Here is a 25,839-nt window from a genome sequence, read left to right as displayed (position 1 = left end):
AAAAGTGTGTTCTTCCTCTTTATATTTACTAAATACACTTGTGCTGGCAGAGCATTTGGGGCTTTTTCCTGCTCCTGTTGGTGTAGAAATCGTCTCTTCTGCACCTTTTCTATGATTAATTCATCCTTCTGGAAATATCTGACAGTCCGATTATCTGCAACAGAAATAAAACTACCAGAAAAGGCAAGTTGACTGTTTTAGTGAATATTGTAGTGTTTTGGGTGGAATTTTCCTTTAATACTGTGAACACAATGCTCATTCTGGATCCTGAGGTGACTCTAGTAAGTTATTGAAATACATCACATCCATCTCGGCAGCGAACATGTGCAGCAAAATCAAAACGACTGGATGCAACGTCAGTAATTCCTGAACAAACATCTTCAAACTTTGTTCCTTGTTCAACCAAACTCGTGTTTGTTCATGTTCAGTGTGTTAAAGAAAGTTTCTGTGTGAAAAAGTATTTGAATTTGTCGACATGACGACTGTTTGAGAGGAACAGTGAAATGTGTGTGTCGGGTAAATGTGTATCAGACTGTCTTAGCTGTGAGAAAAAGACCTCGATGTTGTCAGATGTTAACGTCTCGTTAAAGATGGATTGAAGTGAATGCAAACGTGTATTTTGATAGGAAACTGTCAATATTTCAATTACAATTCCATGCTGCAATAAATTATTTTTTTAACAGTAAACTGGAGCTGTGTTTGCACGATTATTGGACAACAGGAGTGAAGGGGAATCTAGCAGAAGTGAGGCTCAGAAACATTCAAAAACAAGACGCTAGATGGATGAATAACAAAAATCTAAAGTCTCTTTTAATTCTTCCCTTAAATAACCGGTCAGTCCGTCATGGAAGCATGATTTTAACATCGCGAGTAGGACGTTTCTGAAAGCTACAAAAGCTTGAAGAAGCCCTTTAAATCTGATTTGTAGACATGATGGTAAAAATGCGACAAATATAATCATTCACCCAATCTTTGAAAATCAGAGCTGGACTAAAAGGGCAGCTAGTGTCGCTCTATAGAAGCAGGAGATTCTCAGCAAACGTGTTAGCAGTTAAAATAGCACCAAATAGTCTCATTAGGAACAACAGAGTCAGAAAGTGGCTTAGCTACTTTTTCATTTGAATAAATGTCTGTTAAATCACTGTCTATCACCGAATGAGGTAACACACTTGTGACTGATTCTATGTCCCACTGATGAAAGCCTTTGCATTTGCAGTATATAGTATTATTATGGACTGGCCGTCGGTGGCGACATTCGCGGAAAAAAAAAATCACATTGGTCTGTCAGAGGGTAGGCGGAGCTAAGCGGCTGCTTTTCCGGTCTCTGCGAGTGTTGCGAGAAAACAGTAATCTACTATGGCTGAACAAACAAAGAAAAGATGGATGACTACAGATACAACTTCAACAAGAAGTGAAAATAAATTTGATGCTCAGATGAAGGCAAACAATCTGAAAAGGAAAGCGAGGAAAATCATGACAAAGGGGGCCGGACGTCTGGTTAAATTGGGGTGCTCTCATAATTACCGATTATCGCCAGTGGGAGGCGCTCAAGAGCACATAACTGAAATATTAGATAGTATCTTTAAACTTAACGCTCAATTCAGCTTTTTTACCTTCATTCATTACATTTAGTATCAAAGCATTTCAGTTTTTTAGCAGTATTTTAGGAAGACAATAACATGCTTACATTTTGTACATGATAGAACACTGAAAGAACTTTGCTCCAATAGCGTTAATGCGATCCAGTGGTGCACTGGGTGCCCCCATTTTAAAAATATAAAATAAGTGGATAAATGATGCATGTTGGAAAATGAGTTGGCCTCCACACACTCCTACGTGTGAGACAGTGTGCCCTCATGGGATGCCTCTATAGTTAAAAAAGCCCACGTTGTTGTTCCCCATGGCATACAGCCGGTGCTCTTTTAATTTTCTTTGCCCCTTTCCCTCAAACAGCCTGAGTACGCCACTGAAGACATCATATTACTTTTGACTGGGCCCCGAGGATCACCAAAACTACTGTGAGTATTTTTACAACTTTAACTCTGTCTTAAACAAATCCTGAGCTTGGCTGAAATAAGTGAATCTTACACATTCTTTGAAAGAGAAGAAAGAAGCAGACAGTGAGAGTGTAAGTGATTTTATTTACAGGTTAACAGTCCTGCAGATCTGGTCGCCGTACAGAACCTTCACCACATCTATAAAGGACCTTTTCTCATAAACTGTTATAAAATGTGAATTCTACAAAGGGCGAGTTCAAATGTACACGGCCCCAGATTCTGCAAAATCATTTGTACAATTTTAAACAACAAAAATCCACAGATGAACCGCAGCGCTTTCTCAGCTGCTCACATCAAGTCAAAGCATCTCCAGTTCTCTCTTTAGAGTTCAACTGGCTGGTTTTTCCAGTATTAGTTTCCTCTGTCATGAATCACACACATGGTTGACCTTCATAGGACCCTCGTGAGTTTAGACTCGAGGGTCCTCCTTCAACCAAGGCGTCACTTCTGATGATGTACACATGAAAACATTCAACATGTGAGACTTCTACAAGATCGTAAAGGAGGAGTTCCGTGTTTTTAAATATGGGCCCTTTTTTTATCTTGTCTCATTTTAATCCTCAATCAGGGAAATATTCAGGCATGGCTTTTGAAATATATTCCTGCTGGCAGTCCCCTACGTAAACAAATCCTCTCTCCAACTCTAACTCACGATTCCACCGTCCTGTTCAGGTAACATCTCACCACCCACGAGATTTCAAAGCGAGACTTCTTGAGCGAGACTTCGGTGTCTGGTTACACAAAAAGGAACTTACTCTTTACAATAAGACGATCTTTGTCGGGATCATTTCCGTAATGTTGTCGGACACCTGGAGAAACGATGTGAGCCTGTCGGTGGCAAAAACAAGCACTTTGAGTGGACGTACTTTGATCGGGTGCAATTGCCCCAAAGGATTATGTTGCAGCCATTGCGGCCGTATCACGGTTGAGGTGGAGGTGGAGGACGTATACTGGACCTATTCCAAAAGTTTTTGTTCCTATGAGCCATTTTGACAGGTTTAAAAAATACCGAACTTCTCCTTTAACCTGCTAAAATCCAGTTTGTATCCCACAATATTATAGCGAATAATCCAAGACAAATAGGTCAGACACTTCAATCTTTAGAAAGGAAAGAACAGCGGACCTTTAAGGAGATGTGTGCAAAGATTTTGAACGTTTGTCAAGAGGAAAAAACACATTTATGAACCTCAGTGTTAACAAATAAAGTACGTTTCTTCTGATCTCTCTGTGCCTTTGTTTATATTTTTTTTATATTAAAGTGTTGATTTACTTTCTGTACTTTTAGAAACACTAGCTCGTTATTATTATTAACAGACGTCTTTTTCCTTCAGGAGACTTTTCGTCTTTGTTTCCAGAGGGAAAAAACAGCTTGAAATATACGTTCTGCACTTTTTCTGCATGACAGAAGAGGATCATCTGCATGTGAAGGTTTGGGGTTTGCTGCAGAGGGATCTACAGTACAAGTACATGATATGTGGTGAAGCCCTGTCCTTCCATCAGTTCATCATTATTTCCTGTGAGCACTGAAATAAGAGTTTCACTGTTTCATACGGTGATACCAAAACAAGACGACTGCATGTTTCCTCTGGTGATATTTAAAACATCTTCCTAAAGCTCTGCTGCACTCTGGGCGTTTTACAGAACTCCACAATGACGATCAAAACACGTCGATAATGCAGCCGCTTTCAGGTGCAAGAAACAGATGATCTTTCATCAGCTCTCAGGTGATGTGGAAACACACTGATGCCAGGTTCAGACTACAGGATAACAGACGAGGTAACAGCCCGACCCGTCATGTTGTGCATGAAAATTAGTGGGTTAATCATTGTAGGCGGGTGGAACTACAATGTTCTGAAGATGGACTACAAAAGGCTCCGTCTTAGATACATCTTCCTGTGTTTATGCACACTTAATAAATATTACTCATGTTGGGATTTAAAACTTTCATAAAGGCTTCCAAAAGTGGAAAGAACTGGGTGTCATGTTGAAAATGTCTGCTCACACTGTCCCCCCTCTCCTCTAATATTTACCCACGAGTCCCCAGTCGTATGTATTTATGAAAATAATCCTTAAAGTTAGGATGATTTGTTTTGTTGCTGCCTGAAGGCATCGTGTGAAGGTTTTATCTCCTTCCTTTTCATACAGGATGATCCAGTGTTTCCTCCACTAAAGGAGATAAGAAAGGACGTGCTCAAGCTTAAATCCTACAGACAGATGTACTGTAGTCTGAACCCGGCATCAATCATTCAATTCTGTCACAGGTCCGACACGTGAAAGCAGAAACACTCAGCTTAGACAACGTGTACCAGATGTAAGACAAAAGCAGAAACACAGAGATGTACATGTATGTAAATGATTACTGACAGCAAGTGATGAATCAAGTTTGGGAACATTTTCCTGTGAGGAGCGAGAAGTGTCTTTCTGATACGTTTGCCCGATCGTCTCAGTGTTCAGATTTTTCTTTTTTTCCCAGCTGCTCTTTTTTTACTCAAAGAAAAATAAAACCAGAATTTCAATATGCCAGAAGTGTTATTTAAAAAATGCAGCTGGCTTTTCCGCTCTCTGCAAGTGTTAGGAGTAAACAGTAATCTACTATGGCTGAACAAACAAAGAAAAGATGGATGACTACAGATACAACTTCAACAAGAAGTGAAAATCAGGTCAGTCAGCCAGGAAAATCAAGAGTTACAACCGGAGCCAACCGTGGACGTCACACATGCAGCACTGTCTGGATATCTGGGAAGTGTGCTGCCGCAATTACCGTTTATCGTCAAGTCCAGTTACTGACAGCGACCACATAAAGAAAAGTGACTGTGTTATTAGTTTTATATTTATGTCAGAGCAGCTTCTGTATATTTAGGACCATCGTTCGTACCGTAGTGAGCCCTCTCCGACCCTAAATTCATCTCTTAAAGCAGGTACAATCATAGAAATTTCAAAGGGTGACGAAAACTAAAAAGTTAAGTTATTGTTCATATTAAAAGTTTAAGGAAGATTTTTTCAACAAACCCAAAACTTCCTCCTTTGGAACAAAACATTAAAACTAAAGTAAAACGTAGAGCACTGTTGTAATCGAGAGTGGCAGCACAGCAAACATTTACGTTCAGAAAGCGACTAAACATTAAAGGCAGCTTCAAAAGTGCGTTTAAAGACTACAGATAACCTTCATTCTCATTACTATTTATTTTCGTTTTGTCTACGAAATGTTAGAAAAAAGTGGAAAATTGTATTTAGAGGTCCTCAGAGCGCACTTTGAAGTATTAGATTTCCAAAACCTGAAGATATTTCACATCAACATGAACAGATAGGACTGAAAAAACATCCAATCTATGCACACGAGACGCTGAAGGTGGAGGAGGTTATGCTTTGTTTTTCTGAAAATGAGGAACACTGTTAAAGATTCACTCTCTTTAGACTGACTGATAATTTAGATGTCCTTTTTTGATGCTCCGGCTCATAACGTTTGTTTATATGTAGGACTCTTTTAAGTGGCTAAAGTACCTGGTACGCAGCGGTGCTTAGCTTAGCTTCCATGTAGGAGCTCCAGCCGGCCTCTCTACTGTACGGCCATCAACTGTACGTAGGACACTTACTATTAAAGTCGAGCTGAAACGGCATTTCGAGAGTATCTAGCTTCCGTATCGTGACGTATTTCCGAGTGAAACAGGACGTGCAGGCGGGACATATCATTAGAGGGATTTGATTTGATCGTTGAGAAGTCGGCGTAGACAGACGTTCTCCACAGCGCAGTAGCTAGCTAACTGACCGAGCGTTCTTGGTGCTCTGTGGCTAAATGTTGCAGATTGATTGACAGGTGGATGTCATGATATTATTGGTTGAAACTGGTTGGTCCTAGCTTACGTAAGCAAACGTGATATTTTGTTTTATAGGAAGAAAAAATGATCAGATTTTGATATAAGAATACGACGAAATTAATTTTCTGTATTTTTTTTGGCCTATATTGTCAAATAGATGCACAATATTACCGGGGATGTGATCTAAAAGGATTAAAATGACATTTTTGATTTCACCTCGACGTTAACAAATACCTCACACAAACCGAACAATCCCTTTAAACCCGCTTCGTAGCGCAGGCCTCATGTCGCGCTGGGTTAAACCGAGGGATGACAACGACCACAGGACACGATCAAACACTACGTCGGACAAACAGAAGACACGACAATAAATAAAGCTTTTTTTGTATAAATATTTCAAGTTAAAATATTGCTAATATTAGTCTTCATATGCCGTATGACAATATAAATGTAGCATTAAAAAATCCTCTACTGTTGTGTATTTACACGATATTTATATCATCTTCACAGGATCGAAGCTCACTCTACAGCGCTGGATGAAGTTGTGTTTATGAAGGTGAGTGTGTGTTTATGAACGTGTGAGTGAGTGTGTGTTTATGAACGTGTGAGTGTGTGTGTGTTTATGAACGTGTGAGTGCGTTTCCATCATCAGTCTGTCCATATAAAGTCTGTAAACTCTTTTGTTTCAGGCTACATAAACGCTGTCCACCGTACCTTTTTGATCACTCTATGTTACCGTAGTTCACATTCACAGTCTTCCATCAGGTTTCCTGAGCTCGTCTTAAAGCAATGATGCGGGTGGTGACAGTTAAAATCCAGGTGTGTGTGAAGGTTAGTGTGTTTTTGTTTTATTTTACAGGTAAGGCTCTCCAAACGTCCTGCGGCACTCCATCACCCCTGTGCTCGGAGGACGGTCACAGTTATGGGTCAGTTTCACCAGGCTCGGCACGAGGCGGTCGTATGCCAACTTGTACTCGCGGTCAAAGGCGTCTGAGGGGAAAATAAAAGGACATCAATGATGAAATAACAATCCTGAATACTTTTTAACTGTTTCATTTTAACAGTTCTACCCTTAAAAGCAGCTCCTCCAGGATTTCACGGCCAAATCAAACGTGTAAACATTGTATGAATCTAAAGGAGGTGACCATGGAACAGTAATTTTGCACTGAGCGTGCCTATTTTAATGCTATCCAACGAAGAATCTACACATTATTTATCACATTTAAGCTGTTCTACTTGTTATTTCGGGTGCTACGCTTGTATAAAACCACCGATAAGAGACGGTGATTACTGTCTCACTGTATAAACACTGGCTCACATTTGTAGCAGAGCCTCTGGTTGGTGGAAAGTTAAAGGCACCAGGAAGTGGTTAAGTGAACAGTTTTCAACATGGATAAATAATCACAAGAAGACCTTGAGTGTTGGATTTGTTATTATAGATTCACTGTGACGAGTCTCATTAAAGACTCTGCAGTTTGAGGATCAGGTAGCTCATGAAAGAGAGACGATCGCACCGAGGCCTCGTTACAACGGCACAGCTGTCTGTCTTTAGCGTGCAGCGTTCTGGAGATTTTAAAGGCACAGTTAACGATCCTCTCCGATGTTTACACAACATTGCAGACCTAAGAAGATCAATATTTGATGATGTACACTTCGATACCCGTGGGGGAAATAGGTCGGCAGGTGAAATTTGCAGAAATGAAATTTGCATGAATCGCTGAACGAACTTCCTGAAGGGACCGAATATTTCTCCATCAGTAACGGATCAAAGGACACTTCGCAGAGATGTCCCCTAAGTTTTGTGGAGCATTTTAAATTCTTTTAGCTCTTTTTTTTTGGGTTAAAGCCCACTTAACTGTTTGTTCCAGGTGCAGAAAGCTTAAATACACAGCTCCGAAACACAGACAGACAAGGTTAGCAACCAGCTGGTGAACATGTTGGAGCCTTTAGCAGCTTAAGAATCAGATATTTCCCTCAGGAGTTTAAAACTGGAAATAAAGGCAGACTGAGTATTGGAGTTTAACACACACAAGGTGGCCAGAAACAAGACAACAGTAATGTTGCTCTGTGACTGCTTGAGACAGTAATAGGTGACTGTTTTCTCACATGGCTATATTAAACGTTTACAGCTCGTTTATGCAGCTTTAAATTAATGTTTTCTTACTCAGAACAACTTGAAATATTTAAATGTTTTATCCCAGAACTGAACTAAAATTAAGGTAATATATAGAAACATAATAAACATTTAATTTTTACTCACCAATATCAATGTTATCTTTCCCCAGAGCCACCAGAGAGAGGAAGAGGATGTCCCGGTACAAACTCCTGAAGAGGAGGAGAGAGGAAGAGGTCAAACAGCAGACACAGATTTAACAAACCCGACATTCGCCTCTTTAAAAGATTTAACCACATTATTACGTTAGCTAAACCTGTCCAGCCCAAAAGTCACACACAATTAATTAAAAAGTCGTGCATTCAAACTTCATGTCGGTGCTGACCTTTGCCTCTTGACCCCGAGCGTCTGTCCCAGCAGCTGCAGCAGCTGAGCCATCGGCCGGCTGACGTCGTTCCTCTGGATGTTACTCACAACGCTCTGCAGCAGCTCCTCGCTGAACGGCCTCTCCTCCTCGGAGACGGGCCGGGACAGAGGGTAACCCACATCTACAAAAACACACACACACAGTCACACACTCTTTATATTAGTGTTTAAGACATATAACAAACAATAATGCATAATGAGGTTGTTTTAAATAACAGGTTTTTACTTGCATGGAAGGTACTTGGAGCTGGGTATCTCCACAAAGTATGGTTAGTGTTTAATACCCAGCCCCGTTAGCACTTCAAATACGTCCATCTTAAAGATGCTGAATAGAAAACACTGGATGTCAACAAGTGGAGGAACACGTTAACCACAGATGCAAACCTCCATTCAAATACAGAGCAGGTTTGTATTTGAGACAAACATGCTCCATGTCAACAGAGTCTCACAAAGCAAACAATAACACCTCCGTAAAATCATAATAAGATTTCACACTGCACAGAGACGTTCATCCAAACACAGTGAAACCACGAGGAGGCCGACGTTCCACACACTGAAATGCATCGAGCAAAGACACAGCAGAGGGAGGAGGCAGGCCTACAGACAGAACAGCACACCAACGACAGGACTCGTCTATAGAGGAGAGATGAACACTCACTCTCTAACAACAGAGAACAATTAAGCCCTGCAAGACAGAGAGCAGACAGAGGCTGTTAGCACATGATTAGCCAGCTGCCACCACGCCTCCTTCTCCTTTTAATAACCAATTACAGCAGACGGAGCAGAGAGACTGTTTCCAACTCAAAGAGCTCCAGTTAGAGCTCAAATTATGGAAAACTACGTAATGGAAATATGGCGTTTGTTTCATGTGAAGCTGTTGCATTTTTCCTCCCTGCAGTGGACTGCAAGCGTTTTGCAAAATGTTTCCTTTTTCCAAACTTTAAAAAAACCTCCAGCACCTCCAGTTCGAGGTGTATTCTTAATCCCTCCCACAATAAATGAACTATGAGTGATGTTAAACATGCTTATTGGCTGCTGAAGTAAAATTAGCAAAGATCTGTCTGACTTTGATTCAGAGTATACTAGGAGGGTTTAAGGAGAGGATGTAGTTTGTTCTGTAGAACAGTCCCTCCAGGAAGTTGCAATGTTGTGAATTCTACAAATTCAACCAATCGCTGCAACTTTTCCAAATTCGACCAATCGTCCTGTTTTCAAGCGTGTGTGAAGTAATTCACGTCACCAAACTCACGTCTTTGATATTCAAAATATTGATCCCCTGAGGTCTGCAATGTTCATCGGAGGGCATCTTTTACTGTTGCTTTAATATGTTTGGAGCGACGCATGCTAGAGACATACTTTTTTTTAAACTGTGAAGTAGGGCTATCTACGAATATTCTAAATTCGAATATATAATCGAATTGTAATAAAAAACGGATATTCGGATATTAAAATTAATTTGTCGTTGTGACAAATAAATCAGCACTACCGCGGCTGTTTGCGAGATCGCAAGTTCTCGTATGTCCTCACGCGCACTCTTGGTTACGGAGCATCCTTGAATGCATCACAATGTCACTATGATACATTAATGATTAACTGTAGTCTCGCTGAAACGAGCTAAAACAACAACCGTGTGGCGTGCGGTAATGATGTCGGAGAATTTAAATCCCGGCCCGGCCAGACAGAGAGATTCTCACCCCCAGCATAACAGACAGGTGTAGGTATGTTGATTTTTTATTTTTTAAAAGCTATGTTTGAATAAATATACCTTCACAGCACAGCTCGCTTGGAACGCTGAATGTCCATTTTACCGTAACTTAATTTGTTTATTTTGCACGGTGTAGGATCTTTTAAAAGGCACGTCTCTGTTTAAATCTTTGCAAGTAAGTTTGTCTCTCGTTGTGTTGGTATGTCCTCTTGTGGACATATTGTGCAAAAATAGATATTCGAATAGTTCGAACATTTGTGGGTTTTTTTTGAAGGAATAATCGAATGTCAATTTTGATCAATTCTGACAGCAGCTGATCCGTTCTAAAAAGGATCCAGAGTGATCGTCTCCCTTTCATGAGCTTCCTAATCCAGCTTCGAACTACAGTGTCATTAAGGAGACTCTACACACAGTGAATCTATATTAATAAATCCAACACACAATGTCTTCTTGTGATTATGTATCCATGTTTACATTAGCCTGATGCCCGAGACTGTGTTACTGATGTTAGCATCAGTGCTGATTTTAAATAGTCATTGTACAGAGAGATAGTAATCCCCCCGTCTCTAATCAGTTCTTTTAAACTGCAGCAGCAGCTGAAATAACAAGTAGAACAGAGTAAATGTAGTAAATAACGTGTAGATTCTCCTGTGCACATATGGATAGCATTGAATGTGCATGTAAAGCGCAAAATGAGCATTTCATGTCTGATGTCTTGAGTGTCATTCAGTTATTACACTTTTTTTTTGGCATCTTGACACTGAAATCGACCGGAAGTGATGTCAGAAGACAAACAGCTCGCTCAGCCAATAGATGACTTTATGTGAGTGTTTGTAACAGTGGATGTGTCATGTGTTAGACAGAAAAAAAAGCATCAAAACACGGCGACTTGCACTGCAACTTGTTAAAAAAGCTGACGTGAAATCGAGCATTTTCGGGCGCAATGATCGCAGAAAATGCTGTGAAATCCTGGAGGGACTGGTCGACTTGATATTTTGCTTTATATGAATAAAATTGACTCAAACTGACCTCCAGCTCCCAACAGAAACCAGTAGTTACCTTCCTTCCAAACATTCTGCATTATTAATTCCATCCTTTCATCATTTTTTCTTGTGTTTTTTCTTCTGCTGCTTTGTGGATCATTAAAGTTGAATTCTGCTCTTTCATAGGAAAACATTTCTGAAACCTGTCAGCAGCAGTCGATACCCCTGTGAGAGTCAATAACCCTCCTGATCTGACACCAACAGCGCCGTGTGACTCACTGTATGTGTTCCACAGGATGTAGAGAGGCTGGATCTGGTCCTGGTGCAGCTTCAGGTTGTCCCACAGGATCTGGATCAACACGTGTTTGCTGTCCTCTGACATCCAGTGACGAGGGACCTGATGAGAGAGAGAGAGAGGGAGGGACTCAGTAAATATAAAAACATATATCATAATTTAGCAACAAAAATGGGTAAAAATTGGATTAAAATAATATAAACAAAGTGTAAAATGATCATAATGAACTGAATTTCTGCGTCTGTGTGCGTCGGACCTGTGAGTCTCTGTTGCAGTGCTCCGAGGTGAGGATGAGGCCTGGCAGGTTGCTGGGCAGGTCCAGCCGTCTGAAGTACCAGACCAGGTTCCAGTAGATGATGGGGTGATGGTCCACCATGTCGGCCTCCGTGATCACGGGGTCGCCCTCGTTCTCCAGCAGACTCTCCAGCTCCTTCCACAGCACCAGCGGGCTCAGGTAGGGAACCGTCACCGGCTCGGGGTTGTGAAGCCTCCACTCCATACTCAGAGGGTCCTGGAGCGGGTGAGATGATACAGGTGAGATTTATTAATGCTATCAGTAAGGTAAGGGATGAGTCGTGTGAGTGCAGTTAGATAATTGATCTGCTGTTTAGCTCTATAAAATGTCTGGCAGGAGACTCTGCTTCAGTTGAGTCTGACCTTGTTTTCTTTTATGAGCACAGAGTAGTAAAATTTGATCTTAGCCTGAGATGACTTGGCAAACTCTCAAAGCTCCAGCAGTAAAGCTGCATTATCTGACATTTCCCCATGCCTGTAGTAAACTCAGCAGGGAAACTACTGAACATCACTGAATGATTGAAATCCTTAAACATCAATGACTGTGGCTGAGACATACGGGCGTTTCATTGAGGCGGCTGGGCAGACTGCCTGACGTCGGCACACAGCGTCTGGGTCGGGATGTTTCCTCCAGAGGACCAAAGGCGCTGACGCTGCGGGCCATGGGCCCTCCGGGGGACAGCGCCCCCTCCCGGCGGTCTGTGGGGATGTTGATACCTTGAGCTCTGGCCGATCGAGTCCTGTGAAGACAGTGAGGACGGTAAGCTCATAAAACCAACAAACCTTTTTAGAGGCAAACATGTTTCTAGTCTGCAAAACAGTAAATTAGGGTATAATTTAGTTTTCATTTCAATAAAAAGATCGACAGACAAAAATAAAATACAGATATTTAAAATTAATTAATAAAAATTCAGGAGAAAACTAATGAAATGCATTAAATCAAAACATTTTTGCCTCCCGATATCTGTTGCTCACACATTTCAAAACCTCAGGAAGGTTTTTATACAAGCACTCGTCACAGAGAGAGAGAGAGAGAGAGAGAGAGAGAGAGAGAGAGAGAGAGAGAGAGAGAGAGAGAGAGAGAGCTTTGTTCAGACCAGGTGCTGCAGTTCACCTCACATCGCTCTTTTACAATGCAGATGGGGAGCCTGTGGACGCTGCTGCAGTGGGTTCCTACTTCAAAAGCATTGTTTAATCAGACAAACTGGAAGCTGAATGAAGATGAGCCGGTAAAAAAATGCTGCAGCTCATCTGAGAGGACAGAAAAGTTTTAATGGATCATAATCTGAGGAAGATCTGCGGCAGAGTTTTGCTTAAAGCAGCGAAATCGTGTGTGAGGCCTTATCTCAGGTGCTTTCTGGTTGTACTTAATCCTCCTCGCAGCCTACTGAATACGATTTAACACTCAAAATGAGAGAAGAAGAGTTTCCTTTCTCTTAATGTCATTTAAAAGCTAATATTTGAATCTCTTAGTCCTTAGACTTTATCTCACTGCTTTTTTGCATAAAAGAAAAGAGAAAAAAAAAGCTGTAAGACAATCAAAACATCTACCAGGTATTACAGATCAAAGAAAAACAATAAACATGACACACATCAAACTATTTTTATCAGGATCATCAGGTATCTTAATGATGTCAGGAGTACCTTCCAGTCCCTGAGCACTCCGGGGCAGCAATCACAGGTGAGGGAGGGGACACGGCTGTTGTAGGACAGGGGGTTGACAAGGTGGACGTCCCCGTGTCCAGACCAGTGGAGGCCGAGTACGATGAGGTCATCGCCTCGTCCACTGACGGGCTGCCCTTCAGGAAGAGTCTACAGAGAGGACAAGAGAGGGCGAGCAGAGGGGGGATTAACATTTACATCCAGGGATTTACTGTAGGACACCAACTAGATTATCATACAACAGTGAGCAGAGAGTAACAGGGCATTAAATTATATCATTATAAAATCCACGGAGCTTTAAATCCTATTGATTTGTTTAATGTTAGTTTTAGTTCTTCATTACAGATTTTGTCTGTGGTCTCCTCACTGGTTTAAAGAAGAGGGGCCAAAAGTATGTTTCCACTTTAACTATATCTTTGACTATTGCAGATTGAGTAATGGATTTATATTGATGTAGATAAATAAAGATAAATAATAAAAGTATTTTAGGGGTTTTTAAAACAGTGATCAATAAGTAATCTTAGTAATCAACCAATCTCAGAAACCTGATAACAAGGGGAGAAAAACAAAACAACTGAAGACAAAGAGGAGAACTGAGGATTGAGTGATGATTTTAAAAATATACAATAAAAAGAAACTTGATCAAAAAACAACAATCATAAAAGTTTGAAGTCAAAATCTCTCTAAAAAGACTTTTATACTGAAGGTGTCATCGTCTACCTGCCGGGTCCTCGCATGTCCCTGATCTCCACGTTGAGGAAGGGCAGGAAGGGGTTTCCACAGAAGGGGCAGGTGGTGTTCAGGTTGGAGTCGTCGGCCGTCCAGCCGGCCATGATCTCCTCGTCATACACCAGGCAGTCACACGTCTTGCAGCGAGAACAGCTGGAGATCAGCAGCTGGAAACACACACACACACACACACACACACACACACACACACACACACACAGGCAGGTGAGCTTACAGGCCAAAGGTGATAAAGATTCGTAACATCTACGCAGCCATCCTGTTCTTTAACACTGAGCCCCTCTCTCATTTGGATCCACATAATCTTGATATAAATTTAGTTTTCGTTGACTGTAAAGCAACTTGAACCATCTTTGAACGTTGTCATATGTTTTTACTTTATCAGAATGATTTTAAGTCAAAGCCTGGATGAATATTTATGATTACTGTGCGTTTCCTGACATTAATAAAATGTGTTTCTAAAGCCGTTCATTTGCACAGACATTAGATCAAAGATTTAATTCCTGCATTCATGCAACAGTGAAGCAGCTTCCACTTTTCTTTTAAACAAATGCGAAGAAAGACTGCAAAGTTGCAAAGATTCTTCCCTTCTAAAAGTCTGCTACAAGCACAGCACAAAAACTTTCTCCACTTTGTCCAAAAAGCAGAAGCAGAAACACATCATACCATTCGTTTGATAACAAGTTACTTGGAAATATATACATAATTATTACTACTTCTACTTGTCTTGTAGTTTTACCTCCATGGCGTAGTTGTTGAAGATGCTGGTGTTGCTGGTGTAACGTGAAGAGCCGAGGTCCGACTTGTCTGGCAGAGGGAAGCCGGGAGGCGTGAGGACACATCCTGCAGGAGGACGAAGAAGATGTGACAAAACATAATCAGTCAACATCTCACCGACATATTTTGTGATAAATTGACCGACATTCAGAGTGACCTCTCTTGGTGAAGCGTCGCTGTTTGTTCGGAGAAAATTGAGACAGAAGTTTTGTGGTTTTTCCTTTTAAATACATTTACTATGTTTATTTGCTTGTTATTATCTTTCTTTGTGTGTCCTTGTTTGTCAATGAGCAAATAAAAACATTAAAGTAGAGAAATCGAACATCAGTTTCTCAGGACAGGTGCGTAGGAGAGGACAAAACCTCCTGCACACCGTCTAACTTAAAAAAATATTAAATATTAAAATAAGTTTGACAAAAATTGGTTGCTAATAAATGTTTCTCTTACCTGGGAGCAGAGACGTGGGTCTCCCCAGGCTGGATCCTGCAGTGGGGCTGTCCAGGCGGCTGCGGAAGGGGCTGCGTCTGGGGCTCTTTCGAGGACCCACGGGGCCGTTCCTCTGAGGAGAGACCACTGAGCTCCCCGACTCCCTACAGTCCTCCTCATCCAGCATGGAGGAGCAGTCTGGATCTCCGACACCGAGGGAGGACACACTCAGGCGGTCACTGAGGCCGTCCTGCATTAGAAGGTAAATGTCGTCATGGACTAAACGATCTTAAGACAGATCAAGTAGAGCACTCATTCGCACCTTTCCTATGACCTTAATAAAATAAGGACATATTTCTATATACCTACACATTTAAGAGGTGTGGCAGAGTTTATATGATGTTACTTTTGTACTTTGCAGTCATTTATCCAAGCTCAGTGTCATTGCTCACATCCTGCAAAGAAAAGGGAGGATGCATGCTGGAGATATACCTGCTGTAACGGCCACAGGATGGCAGCACCACTCCAACTTTAGGCTGGTCTTGAACTACTACTTACTACTGTACATGCAGCACAAACAGATCTGCTACACTGTTTAAATTACAATCTCCAAAGTGCTGCATGTTTGAAATTTGTCTCAGACTCACAAATCTATTTTATCTAAGTGACCTCGTTCTTTACTCTTTACCAAACAGATATGAGTTGACTCTGACGGCTCTGTACCTTGGTAGGAGTGGTGTACGTAGCGAGCCGTGAATACCAGCGGCTTGCCTTCTCTGCCACGCCCTTCCCAGCAGAGACCATACTGGTCTTGAAGACATCGAGCGTTGGTGTGAGCAGAGTGTCCAGAGCGAACGAGGAGGAGGAGGGTGAAGGTGAGGCCAGGCTCATCCTGTCTGTCCTCTCCCTGTACGGGCTGGGTCGGGGGCTCGGGCTGGGGGTGGTGCTGGAGCTGCGACGGGGAGGTGATGACCACAAACGTTGGCGTGAGATGGTTTCAGAGGGCGAAGGAGGGTGGAAGGTGCAGGAGCGTGGTACTCCGGCTGTCCTGAGGGGGGAGCTGTGGGGCAGGCTGGCTCTGCGGGGGGCAGAGATGGAGGAGGGGTGGAGGAGGAGGGGGCTGGCTGGGTCCTGTAGGTCCAGACTGGGTGTACGGCTGCTCAGCGGGCTGCCCATGTGGTTCATGTAGAGCTCTATCTCCCTGGCCAGGTGCCTTCGGGCGCTCGGCGTGCTGGCCTCGTCCCCCTCTGGGTACTGGTCCTCGTTTTGCTGCTTGGACTGCGTCTCTGCTGCCAGCAGGGACAGAGGGTCGTAGCCCGTCTCAATGTCAGTGCGCTTAGCAGCTCCTCGGGACGCCTCAGTGCTCATGCCGCCATAGCTGGCGCTGCGTCCCACTGGCTTTTTATGAGATCTTTTAGAGCTCATGCCTCCTCCTGTGGCAGGTTTGTCTAAATCCAGATCCTCCAAATCAAAAATGGCTTCTGTATTACTCCTGTCCTCATCACTGGAGTCTGCCTCCTCTGTCTCCTCTTCCTCCTCCCTGTGATCGTAACTTCTGGAGAAGCCCTGCTTAGGAGCATCCTCCTCTAACTCAACCAAAACCAGCGATCGAGGCCTCATTTTCTTACTGAAGTTGGCACCAGAGAGAATCTTTACGTCTGCCCCCAGGTGTCCCGCGATCTTATCAGGGTCGGTTTCACCCTGGCTCATACCCAGGCCGAGGACGGTGGTGCCGCTGCCGCTGCTGCCGACCGAGCTGCCCACCACCTCCTCCAGAGCGCTCTTATGTCTCCTGAGCAGACTGTTGCTGTTGACCTCACCGATCTCATCCAGGGAGGAGGTAAAGAGAAGGCCTGCAACATGGCCTGAAAGACAGAGAGGGAAGAGTTACGTCACGTGCATTTCAAAAGAGAAGCAACATGAGCAGTAAAGTTATGTGCGAGGTGTTATTCTGGGTACCCACAGACCCAATCATTTTCTGCATGTACAATGTGAAGTCAAGGTGGACTTCAAGGCTTCGGTGGATATAAAACTCTCCTGACTGAATCATTAAAACAAAATAAGAGAAGCTGCCTTGAAAATATGAAGTTCTTTGATGAAAAATTAAAAGGTGCAAGCCTGTGTGCACAGGCTAAATGTTTAAAGGGATATTTGAGTAAGGATCAGCCAATCACTGACCTTTAATTCTGTAGCCTGGGCTGCTAACGACAAGCTCGGTAAAGACAACGATTTAAACAGATAAGATATGACATTCAGCAGATTACAGCGGATCTTTTTCTTAACATGCTTCAGCTCTGATTATCTTCGCCGTCTTCTTTCCCATTGCAATGTATTGAAATAGTTAGAACTTCGGGTCTGTGTTTCTTTCTAGAGGAACATTTTGGATATCCTTAAAAAAAAACACCTCCCTCCACTTTACGTAACTATCTTCCTCCTTACCTGCGCTGGCAGAGCTCTTGGGTTTACATGACGAATCGTCAAATGCACAACTGCTGCGAACGATTCCCCTGGGTTTGAAGGAGGATTGGGCCTCCACCTCCAGCTGAGGGAGGCAGTCCTTACTTCCCTTGCTGCTCTCCGTCTCCGACACTACAAACACAGACATTATAATTTAAAATTCACTACGAGCACAGCTTGAATCGCAGCGTTGTTCTTTTTAAAAAAAAATCCATTGAAGGACAACACACGGCTGAAACGCTTTGATGTCGAGAAACCGAAATGAATGAATCATCTCTGGAGGAGACAGAAAGATCAAGGCGGAGGAAGGGGAAATCCTGAGAGGCTGCGAGGCTGCCAACTTATCACTTGTTATAAGATGCGGTAGACAGAAATATCAGGTGATGAATCAAACTACTGACAGGAGCTGCAGTCGCTCTCCTTCTTGTCATCTTTGTCAGGAGCGGAGTCCGGGGCGCTGGGGTCTCCTCTCCGAACCTCCTCTTTGGACAGCGAGTTATAACCCAGATCTGATTGATCCCCTACAACAGAGAAAGAAGAGCAAAAATGAAGTGAGAGGGAGTCAAAAGAGGCGGACATCTCTGATATTAAACCACAAGATCACAGAAGAATGCAACACAACTCATGCAAGAACGAAAACTCTTCTCTTAAAATAGTCGCACTTCATCTATTCAGGTTTCACAGCCATATCCTTTATTTTCAGTGTATCTGCTGAGCGCAGCTTAACCCCGTAGCTTTACCCTGTGGTAAGAGAGGTAAATCAAACATACATAGGAAGAAAAAGATAGTGAGGCTTTTCTTCCCTTTCATCTCTATTCTGGGAGACACAGCTCTGATGCAGCGAGAGGAGAGACAAGCTGGATAAAAGAATCCTCCTCAGGGCAGACACAGAGTTACTGTTACTGTAAGGAAGCTGACCTCAGTTTCACAGCTGCTAATGAATTTAACTGTTAAGATACTTCAGGGGGAGAAACCTGCCATCACTCCAGGCTGACTCCTCCATCTGTCTTTAAACTTCCCTGGGTCTGCAGGACACCAGCTGTCTGATGATTTGTTCTCCTCTTTCATCATTGCCATGAACTTCTCCGGCCGTCACCTCTAAATAAAACATAAGGCTGCACGGCTCGGCTCTAATGCAGGACGGAGAGACCCGCAGCCGACAAAAGTCATGCAAGGACTGTAATAATCAATGAAGTGTGCATCGAGGTCCTTCGCTCCTGCTGTGCTGCGAGCTGTGGCTCCCTCTCAGTGTTTCTGCACACAAGGCGAAGTCTCTAGCCGAGGTGCCGTCTTCATGATTAAAATGATTTCCGTAATCAAAAAGAATGTGCCGCCGGGTAATTACTCTGCATAATTGACAATGACAAATCACTCTGTGGTGAAGCGAGTAAGAAAGGAAGGCAAAAAAAGAGAGATGAGCAGAAATAAATGATGTGCCGGATGGAGAGATGTCACAGTGAGGAGAGAAAGAGGAGGCGAAATCACAGGAAGAGAGAAACGGAGAAGAAAAGACGACGATGAAAGAGCTGGAGAAGTCATCACAGAGCAGGTCGGATGAGACATAGAAGAGCAACCAGAGAGATACAGACAGACAGGCAGACCGACAGACAGAGAGGTTTACCTGGGTGGAGGGTGGCTTCTCTGAGCTCAGAGCCCCCCCAGTGTGAGTGCGCCACCGGGGCCCTGGCGCCCACGCTGCCGCCCCCACGGCCGGCTGCATGCAAGGGCAACACAGGCAGGGCCAGAGTGAAGGGCAGGGTTAGGGACAGAGCAGAGCAGAAACCACAGCCGCAAAACCAGGAGGAGACAACGTGGATGGACAAACGGGACGAAAGGAAGGAGGAAAAACAGGCAGCGGAGGGACGGAGGTTTAAAAAGGAAGAGGAGGCAAACGGTCGGTCGGTGAGTTGGACAAAATGAGAAAGGAGGAAAAAAATATGTCATTGAAAGAAAACGATGAAGAACAAACAAGATGGCTGCCTGTGAAAGTCAAGCAGCAGCCATGTTGAGTGTACCTGTGCTAGATCTATCATCAGTGGGGTAAACTTTGGCGGAGTCAGGGCCCTGCTCGGCCAGGTTAGTGTCGGCAGAGCTATCCAGGCTGCCGTGACTCACGGCGTCCAGGTCGCTGCCATCTGCCCAAAGACAACAAGGCGTTAAAGGAAGCCGGCTGAGTTTCTGCTCGACAAGGACTCAACTGTATTTCCTCTTTATTGTTTTAAATATATACAGTAATTTGATATCATGTGAAGCCTTAAAGTGCAGTGATTTGCAGAATATACGTCAAAAATGATTAATAGCAGATGTGAACAGCAATAAATAAAACAGACGTTGCTTTTATTCATAGGTCCAATTGTTCTCTAACATTTCCTAGAAAGGAACTGATGTGCAACTGTAAATAATTAGTATCATTTAGATTTTAATTGGTACTTATTAAAGGGAAAAACAAAGAGTGACTCAGTTGTAACACTTCTAATTAATTAAATCTAATTAAGTACGAGCTCAGCCTAGGGAGTCTTTTACTGGGCGCACATCAGGTCAGGTAAACATGCATAGACGTTAAACTTGCCTCCAGAAAGCATAAACATAAATTATGTATAATGTTGAAACAATAAAGATAAACTATTGTTTGGGTTTAAATGAGTTTTTGTTTTGATGCACTATCAGTCATTTCTCTAGAGATAAACCCACGACGACTAACTTAACTGCTGCAGCTCCTGTTTCAACCTTTTACATTATTTCTCAGTTACATTCTCCTTAGAGATTTAACAGCTTTATAACACAATGTTTTTCATGCTTCTTGTAACAGTTTTAAGAAGTTGCATGATAATGTGGTCGTAGTGTTATTTCTGTATTGATGATGTTCTTGTCTCTTGTTCTCACGCCTCTCTTGGAAAAGACAGTCCCTCCAGGAAGTTGCATTTCCGCGAATTCACGCTAATTCAATCAACCATCTCATGCATTGTTTCATAATGTCACAGCGGCAGAAATAACCAGTAGAACAGTGTAAATGTAATGTAGAATGTTGGCGGGATGATTCTCCCTTGCACATATGGAGAGCATTGAGAAATGATTATTAATGGCTATTGACTTTAGTGTCATTTCGTTTTTACACATTATATTTGCCATCTTGACACTGAAATTGACCTTCAAGTCGTGTCAGGAGACAAACAGCTCGCTCAGCCAATAGATGGCTTTAGTGGAGCGTCTGTCCCGGTTACTGACAGCGGATGTGTCACGGCAAACGGAGACAGAAACTCCTCAAAAAACGGCAACTTTCATTGTTACTTTTTTAAAAAGCTGCCACGAAATCAGGCATTTTAGGCCGCCAAATGCTATGAAATGCTGGAGGGACTGAAAAGATGTGTAACTCTCAAAGTGAGAGCCTAAGAAAAATGGATACTTCCAAGGGAGTCCTTTTAAAATGACAGGACATGTAAAGTAAGCGTCGGTCAGTTGTGTGAACCTGTTGCTTCACTGTGAAAGCACATTATATATCATGTGTGGGACACGAGTGGACGTAGGGTCGTGCTTTGTAAATCGTGTTACCAACAACATCGCAGAAAGCAGTTGCTCTTTTCTTTGTGGTGTGTGTAGGTGAGTGTTTTCCAGGAATCCTTCTCTCTTTGCAATAAACCAAAGTGAACGGAGGTGAGAAGGCGTTTAACAACACAATGCTGACTGCAGGTAACGGGGAGTATCTTAAAGAAGCAGGGATTAGCAGGACGGGGATTAGCATGTGCTGGATGTGCAGGTTTCACTGGCATGCAGGGGAGTTAAACCACACATGATGGGATTGTTGTTTTTTTATAGTTTAAGCTGCTCTGTCGTTTATCACAACAAACAAACGTGATTTTAGACTTGGTGATTGATTTTCTTTTCTAAAACTTGATACATGGATGTGATTTAAGATTGTAGTCGGGCAATGGAAGTCTTTTAAAGTCTCTGATCATCATTTATTTATGTTGTTTTTATGATAATGACTTCTTCTATAAAGACTCTACTTAAGGTCGACTGAGTGGGTTTTTAAAGGCCAATTAAACCACGATAGTTTGGAGGCGGAAAAGGCCAATAGCCATTTAATTGGCCAACAGTTCCCAGTTTAAATTTAAGTCATTAAAAGGTACACAGAGCTGCTTCCTTCACTTCTTCAACGGAGCCTCCAAGAAAAAACGGTGATGTATACCCTCCTGCAAAACCAATAAATCTGATGTCCTCTAAACTCTACTGTGTACTTTATTAAACTGTCTGTGGTGTCTTATCATGGACTTCTGTTCAGTTTCCACTCAAACCCAAAAATGTCTTCATAAACAAGCTTTACACCTGAATATGTCCGCATCAATATTTAGTAGGGCTGCAGGATAAATCGTTTAAGATGTGCGCATGTGCAATAGTCACATCGCAGGACGTGCAATAGTGAAATAAATTAAGTGAAACACGTCAAGCTGCGACGGTATTGTTGCTCAAAAACTCACCAGTTTTTCGTTTTCCACTACTTATCTACAGAAATAGTCCGTCTGACATCACATTAGTGCAACCTGCCTGTAAACTGTAAACAAGGCACACGAGACGTGACGCTGCTGCTGTCACAGATAATGTTGGCGGGATGATCGAGGCAGACGCTCCGTTACGCGAGGTGTATTCCTGTTATCATCACCTCGTCCCTGTGCTGGTTAATTCTGTGGCTACATAAACAGACCGTTCACGGAGCGGACGTGTCGCAGAGTGCTTACTTTTAGCGGCTACACCTGCAGCACATACACGGCGTGAGGTTGTGTGTGCCGACAGGAAGTAGGATACGGTAAGGTTTCGTTTAAAAAAAGTTACGGTCACGCTGATTAAATATACATTTGAACACCATTAGAAACAGTAGATGACATACTGTGTAAGTAACACAACTGCAGCCCACAAGTCTGTTTGTTTATTTTAAGAAACGTGTCGCTCCACCTGAACTCTCTACTTTTACATAAGGCTGTCAGAGTTGCTGAACCAAGAGTAAATATAGGAGGGGGCGAGCAGCCCTGATATTTAGCTATTTTTATGTCTTCAACAGGTTTAGCTAAATTAACAGGCTCTAGATTTGTTTATACCATTGTGTAAACGTAGATCGGCAGTATATACATTCAAGAGCAATAGAGTAAAATCCTATCTTAACCCGTTAATCAATTTTTTATTTATTTTTCTCTATATTATATGTAGAGTCTCTCTGGTCTTCTACCAACAGTTTCTGATTCCAGTTTGAGTGTCCGCTCGGGGTTTTAATGCATTTTTTTCTGTGGGCATGTTCAAGCTAAAGCAAGGAGTTATGTTTCTTTTCAAGTCTGCAGGATCATCCGTGCATTAGACACAAAGAACATCATTCCTTCTCTCAGACATGCAGACTGTGTTTGATCACAGTTACCTGACAGAGGGCTCTGGGTGGGAGCGTGTCGGCGCAGCGCTTGTTTGAACTGCGCCACGCCCAGGACGACGTTTCTCAGCTTCATCCACAGGAAGTATCCGCCTCTGGTGCTGGAGGGCCACGTGCTTTCCAACACCGCCTGGACATCAAGGAAGAGGGGGAGGAGGAGGAAGCGGAGAAATAGGAGGAGGAAATATATCAGGAGGAGAGAAGACAAGATAAGACTGTATCTGCCTAATTTCTTTGAAAAGTCTGATCAAATTTTCATGCTCGAGTGCTGGCGTGAGTTCATTTTCTATTCCAATTATAAAGCACGTGGATGGTTTTTTATATATATCAAATGTCTTCCACCATTAAATATTCTCATAGTTGTCTTTAGTCTCCATCTAACCTGATTCATTCCATTTCAACTCAACATTTTAAATTGAGTGAACTAAAACTGACCCAATCTCTGCTCCACATAAAATCATCTTGAATTAATATTTCATCAAAACTGCTGCGTTAACTGCAGCGGCATTACACAGACAAAGACACCGTACATCAGAGGAAGAAAAGAGAAAGGAGCTGCAGCTGTCGGTGGCCAAGTCACGTTTGACAGTCTCTGTCTGCGCTTAAAATACACTTCAGAAGCCTCCTGAGGAAAGCACGATTGGTATGCTACTGAGAAGAAGGGGTTTATTACGCCGGCTGCTCCGGTGTGAAGATTCGCAGGATTCGGGCCAGGTGAAATGAGGCTGACCTCCTGCAGATGTTAAGACAAATAAAGAACAGCAATCTATCCAAAAAAGTCATTAGTGGTGGAGGTAGGTTCTTCCTGATGTCCTTTACATCGTTGTCAAAAGTAAAGTTACAGACAAAGTGTTGGTAAAAAGGAGAAAATCGTTCAGGACAGCTTTCATTCAAACGTGCAGGTGCTGTAGGAAGACACCACTGCAGTAATGGCGGCTCGTCAACATCCGGTAATTCCCAGGATTTGTGTACAGAGTTAGTTTCCCTAAACATGTCAGTATTGACTTCATGATGTTGCTACTTCTTATACCCCTTACCCACCTAAATTTAGCGTGTTGATGCGGGTTTTGCAGACACGGGAAGACTGGATTGTCTCTTTTCCCATTGCCAGTGAAGTATACTCTTTCAGTCTCTTTTCTGCTGCGTCACCGTCTGACGTCACAAACGTGCCAGAGACAGGGTTAGTAAACAGTGAAGATGTTACGGTGGTTAGGTCTTTATTGTATCTATTACTCATTAAGTCTGTTTATCACACTCAAGGAGTTGTAGAAGTTACAGACGGAGCATAGCATCGCACCGGAAAGGGGGCGGAGATTAGCGTGTGGACACAGGTTTTGTGTTCCCATCATTGCTGATTGGAGCCAAGGCGATTATTTCCCAGGTCTACTGCCGAGTCATTTGACCCGGGTCTGAATGCAGATTGTAGCCTTTCCCACTAAGCAAAAAGCCGGGTGTTAGCGGGTGTTAGAGGGTTTTTTGTCCAGTGGGAAAGTGGCTTTAGTTTGTTTTCTAGAGGACTGAACTTTCTTCCCACAGCTGCTCGTCTGAAAACAACCATCTAAAGAAAGAACGAGGTACAAAGTAAATTACGTGTGAAATTCCTTGCTGCTGCCAGCCTGGATTGCACCGTCTAAAACTCATCATTATCCCATGAATTTCATGACACGTGGACATTTTAAACTATGCTTTGTTTTTCCAACATTGCTGAGCTGCTCATAAACCTGGTTGGTGTTTTCTACTGATAACCTTTAATTTTGAGTCATTTTATGATTCTTTCCTTGTAACTTAACAAAAGGTCTTCTTTTAAGTCTCCGTCACTACTTCTATCACTCAAGGACACATGAATAACAGTATCAGCAGCATTGTTGTGGAAATGGACTTGGGTCAAATCATGTTTTCACAGGGCACAGGGACGTGCAGGAAACTCATGCAGCAAAGGGTGATCACTCTGGCATCAATATCCATGAACAGATGAACATCAAGGTTTTATGATCTATACATCTTCAACAATAACTTTCTTTTTGGTATATTTGTAGGTTAGTTTTTAAGAGCTAAAGAGAATTGCTAACACATTTATTTTAACTATCTAGGAAGCCCCATTGAGATAAAAAAAAATCTCTCCTTTGCAAGAGAAACCCGTCCAAGATAGCAACTGCACAAAATCAAAACATATTAAATGCAACTGACAACATGATATAATCAGTGTGTCTTATATTTTTGACACATATATATATATATTTTTTTGTTGGAACCACATTAAATAGCAGCCAATTCGTGGCGCTAACCTGTTAGCTAACGGAGCTGAAGGACAGAGACGGTACAGAGGCAAGCTGGAAGATACCAGTATGGATTCCTAGACAACAAATTATACTATCTAATTATTTTCTATTAATCTGAATATCTCTATTACTTCTGGTTTAGCCAGCCTGATCAGTCATCCAAGCATGCTGCATTGTTTACAGTCCGGTTAGCAGCTTGAGAAGCGACTGTGTGTTCAGATCAAAGTGAAGTGAAATTCTCCCTCCAGATGTGTCTGCTAAATTAACGCTGTCATCTCTCGGTTCACTCCATCTCCCTGTCTGTGCTGAGTCTGAGTCTCACTGTAAACAGTAAGTTACACAGAGGCTGCACTCTGGCTTACTTCAGCTGGATGAAGCCCAAACAGAAACAGA

General features: G+C 42.6%; 1 protein-coding gene across 1 annotated transcript in view; it reads right to left on the bottom strand.

Moving 5' to 3' along the window:
- Window positions 1-5,776: 5,776 nt before the first annotated feature.
- LOC138605876 (C-myc promoter-binding protein-like) overlaps window positions 5,777-25,839 on the bottom strand; it is a 58,688-nt gene continuing 38,625 nt past the window's right edge. Inside the window, exons 18-32 of the mRNA XM_069678365.1 lie at window positions 23,159-23,297; window positions 19,773-19,892; window positions 18,159-18,278; window positions 17,740-17,889; window positions 16,024-17,165; window positions 15,322-15,550; window positions 14,837-14,940; window positions 14,071-14,246; window positions 13,333-13,500; window positions 12,248-12,428; window positions 11,651-11,905; window positions 11,379-11,496; window positions 8,371-8,533; window positions 8,133-8,197; window positions 5,777-6,862 (exon numbers count right to left, since the gene is read on the bottom strand). Of these exons, the coding sequence (XP_069534466.1) occupies window positions 6,726-6,862; window positions 8,133-8,197; window positions 8,371-8,533; window positions 11,379-11,496; window positions 11,651-11,905; window positions 12,248-12,428; window positions 13,333-13,500; window positions 14,071-14,246; window positions 14,837-14,940; window positions 15,322-15,550; window positions 16,024-17,165; window positions 17,740-17,889; window positions 18,159-18,278; window positions 19,773-19,892; window positions 23,159-23,297 (3,267 nt within the window). The 3' untranslated portion in view covers window positions 5,777-6,725. The remainder of the gene's footprint in view (window positions 6,863-8,132; window positions 8,198-8,370; window positions 8,534-11,378; window positions 11,497-11,650; window positions 11,906-12,247; window positions 12,429-13,332; window positions 13,501-14,070; window positions 14,247-14,836; window positions 14,941-15,321; window positions 15,551-16,023; window positions 17,166-17,739; window positions 17,890-18,158; window positions 18,279-19,772; window positions 19,893-23,158; window positions 23,298-25,839) is intronic.

This window comes from Semicossyphus pulcher, unplaced genomic scaffold (assembly GCF_022749685.1).
Source record: "Semicossyphus pulcher isolate SPU_LCO1_2020_fin unplaced genomic scaffold, fSemPul1.0.p SCAF_1, whole genome shotgun sequence".
NCBI lineage: Eukaryota > Metazoa > Chordata > Actinopteri > Labriformes > Labridae > Semicossyphus > Semicossyphus pulcher.
Note: the sequence above shows the minus strand (reverse complement) of the source record. Positions and strands in the feature narration are given on the sequence as shown.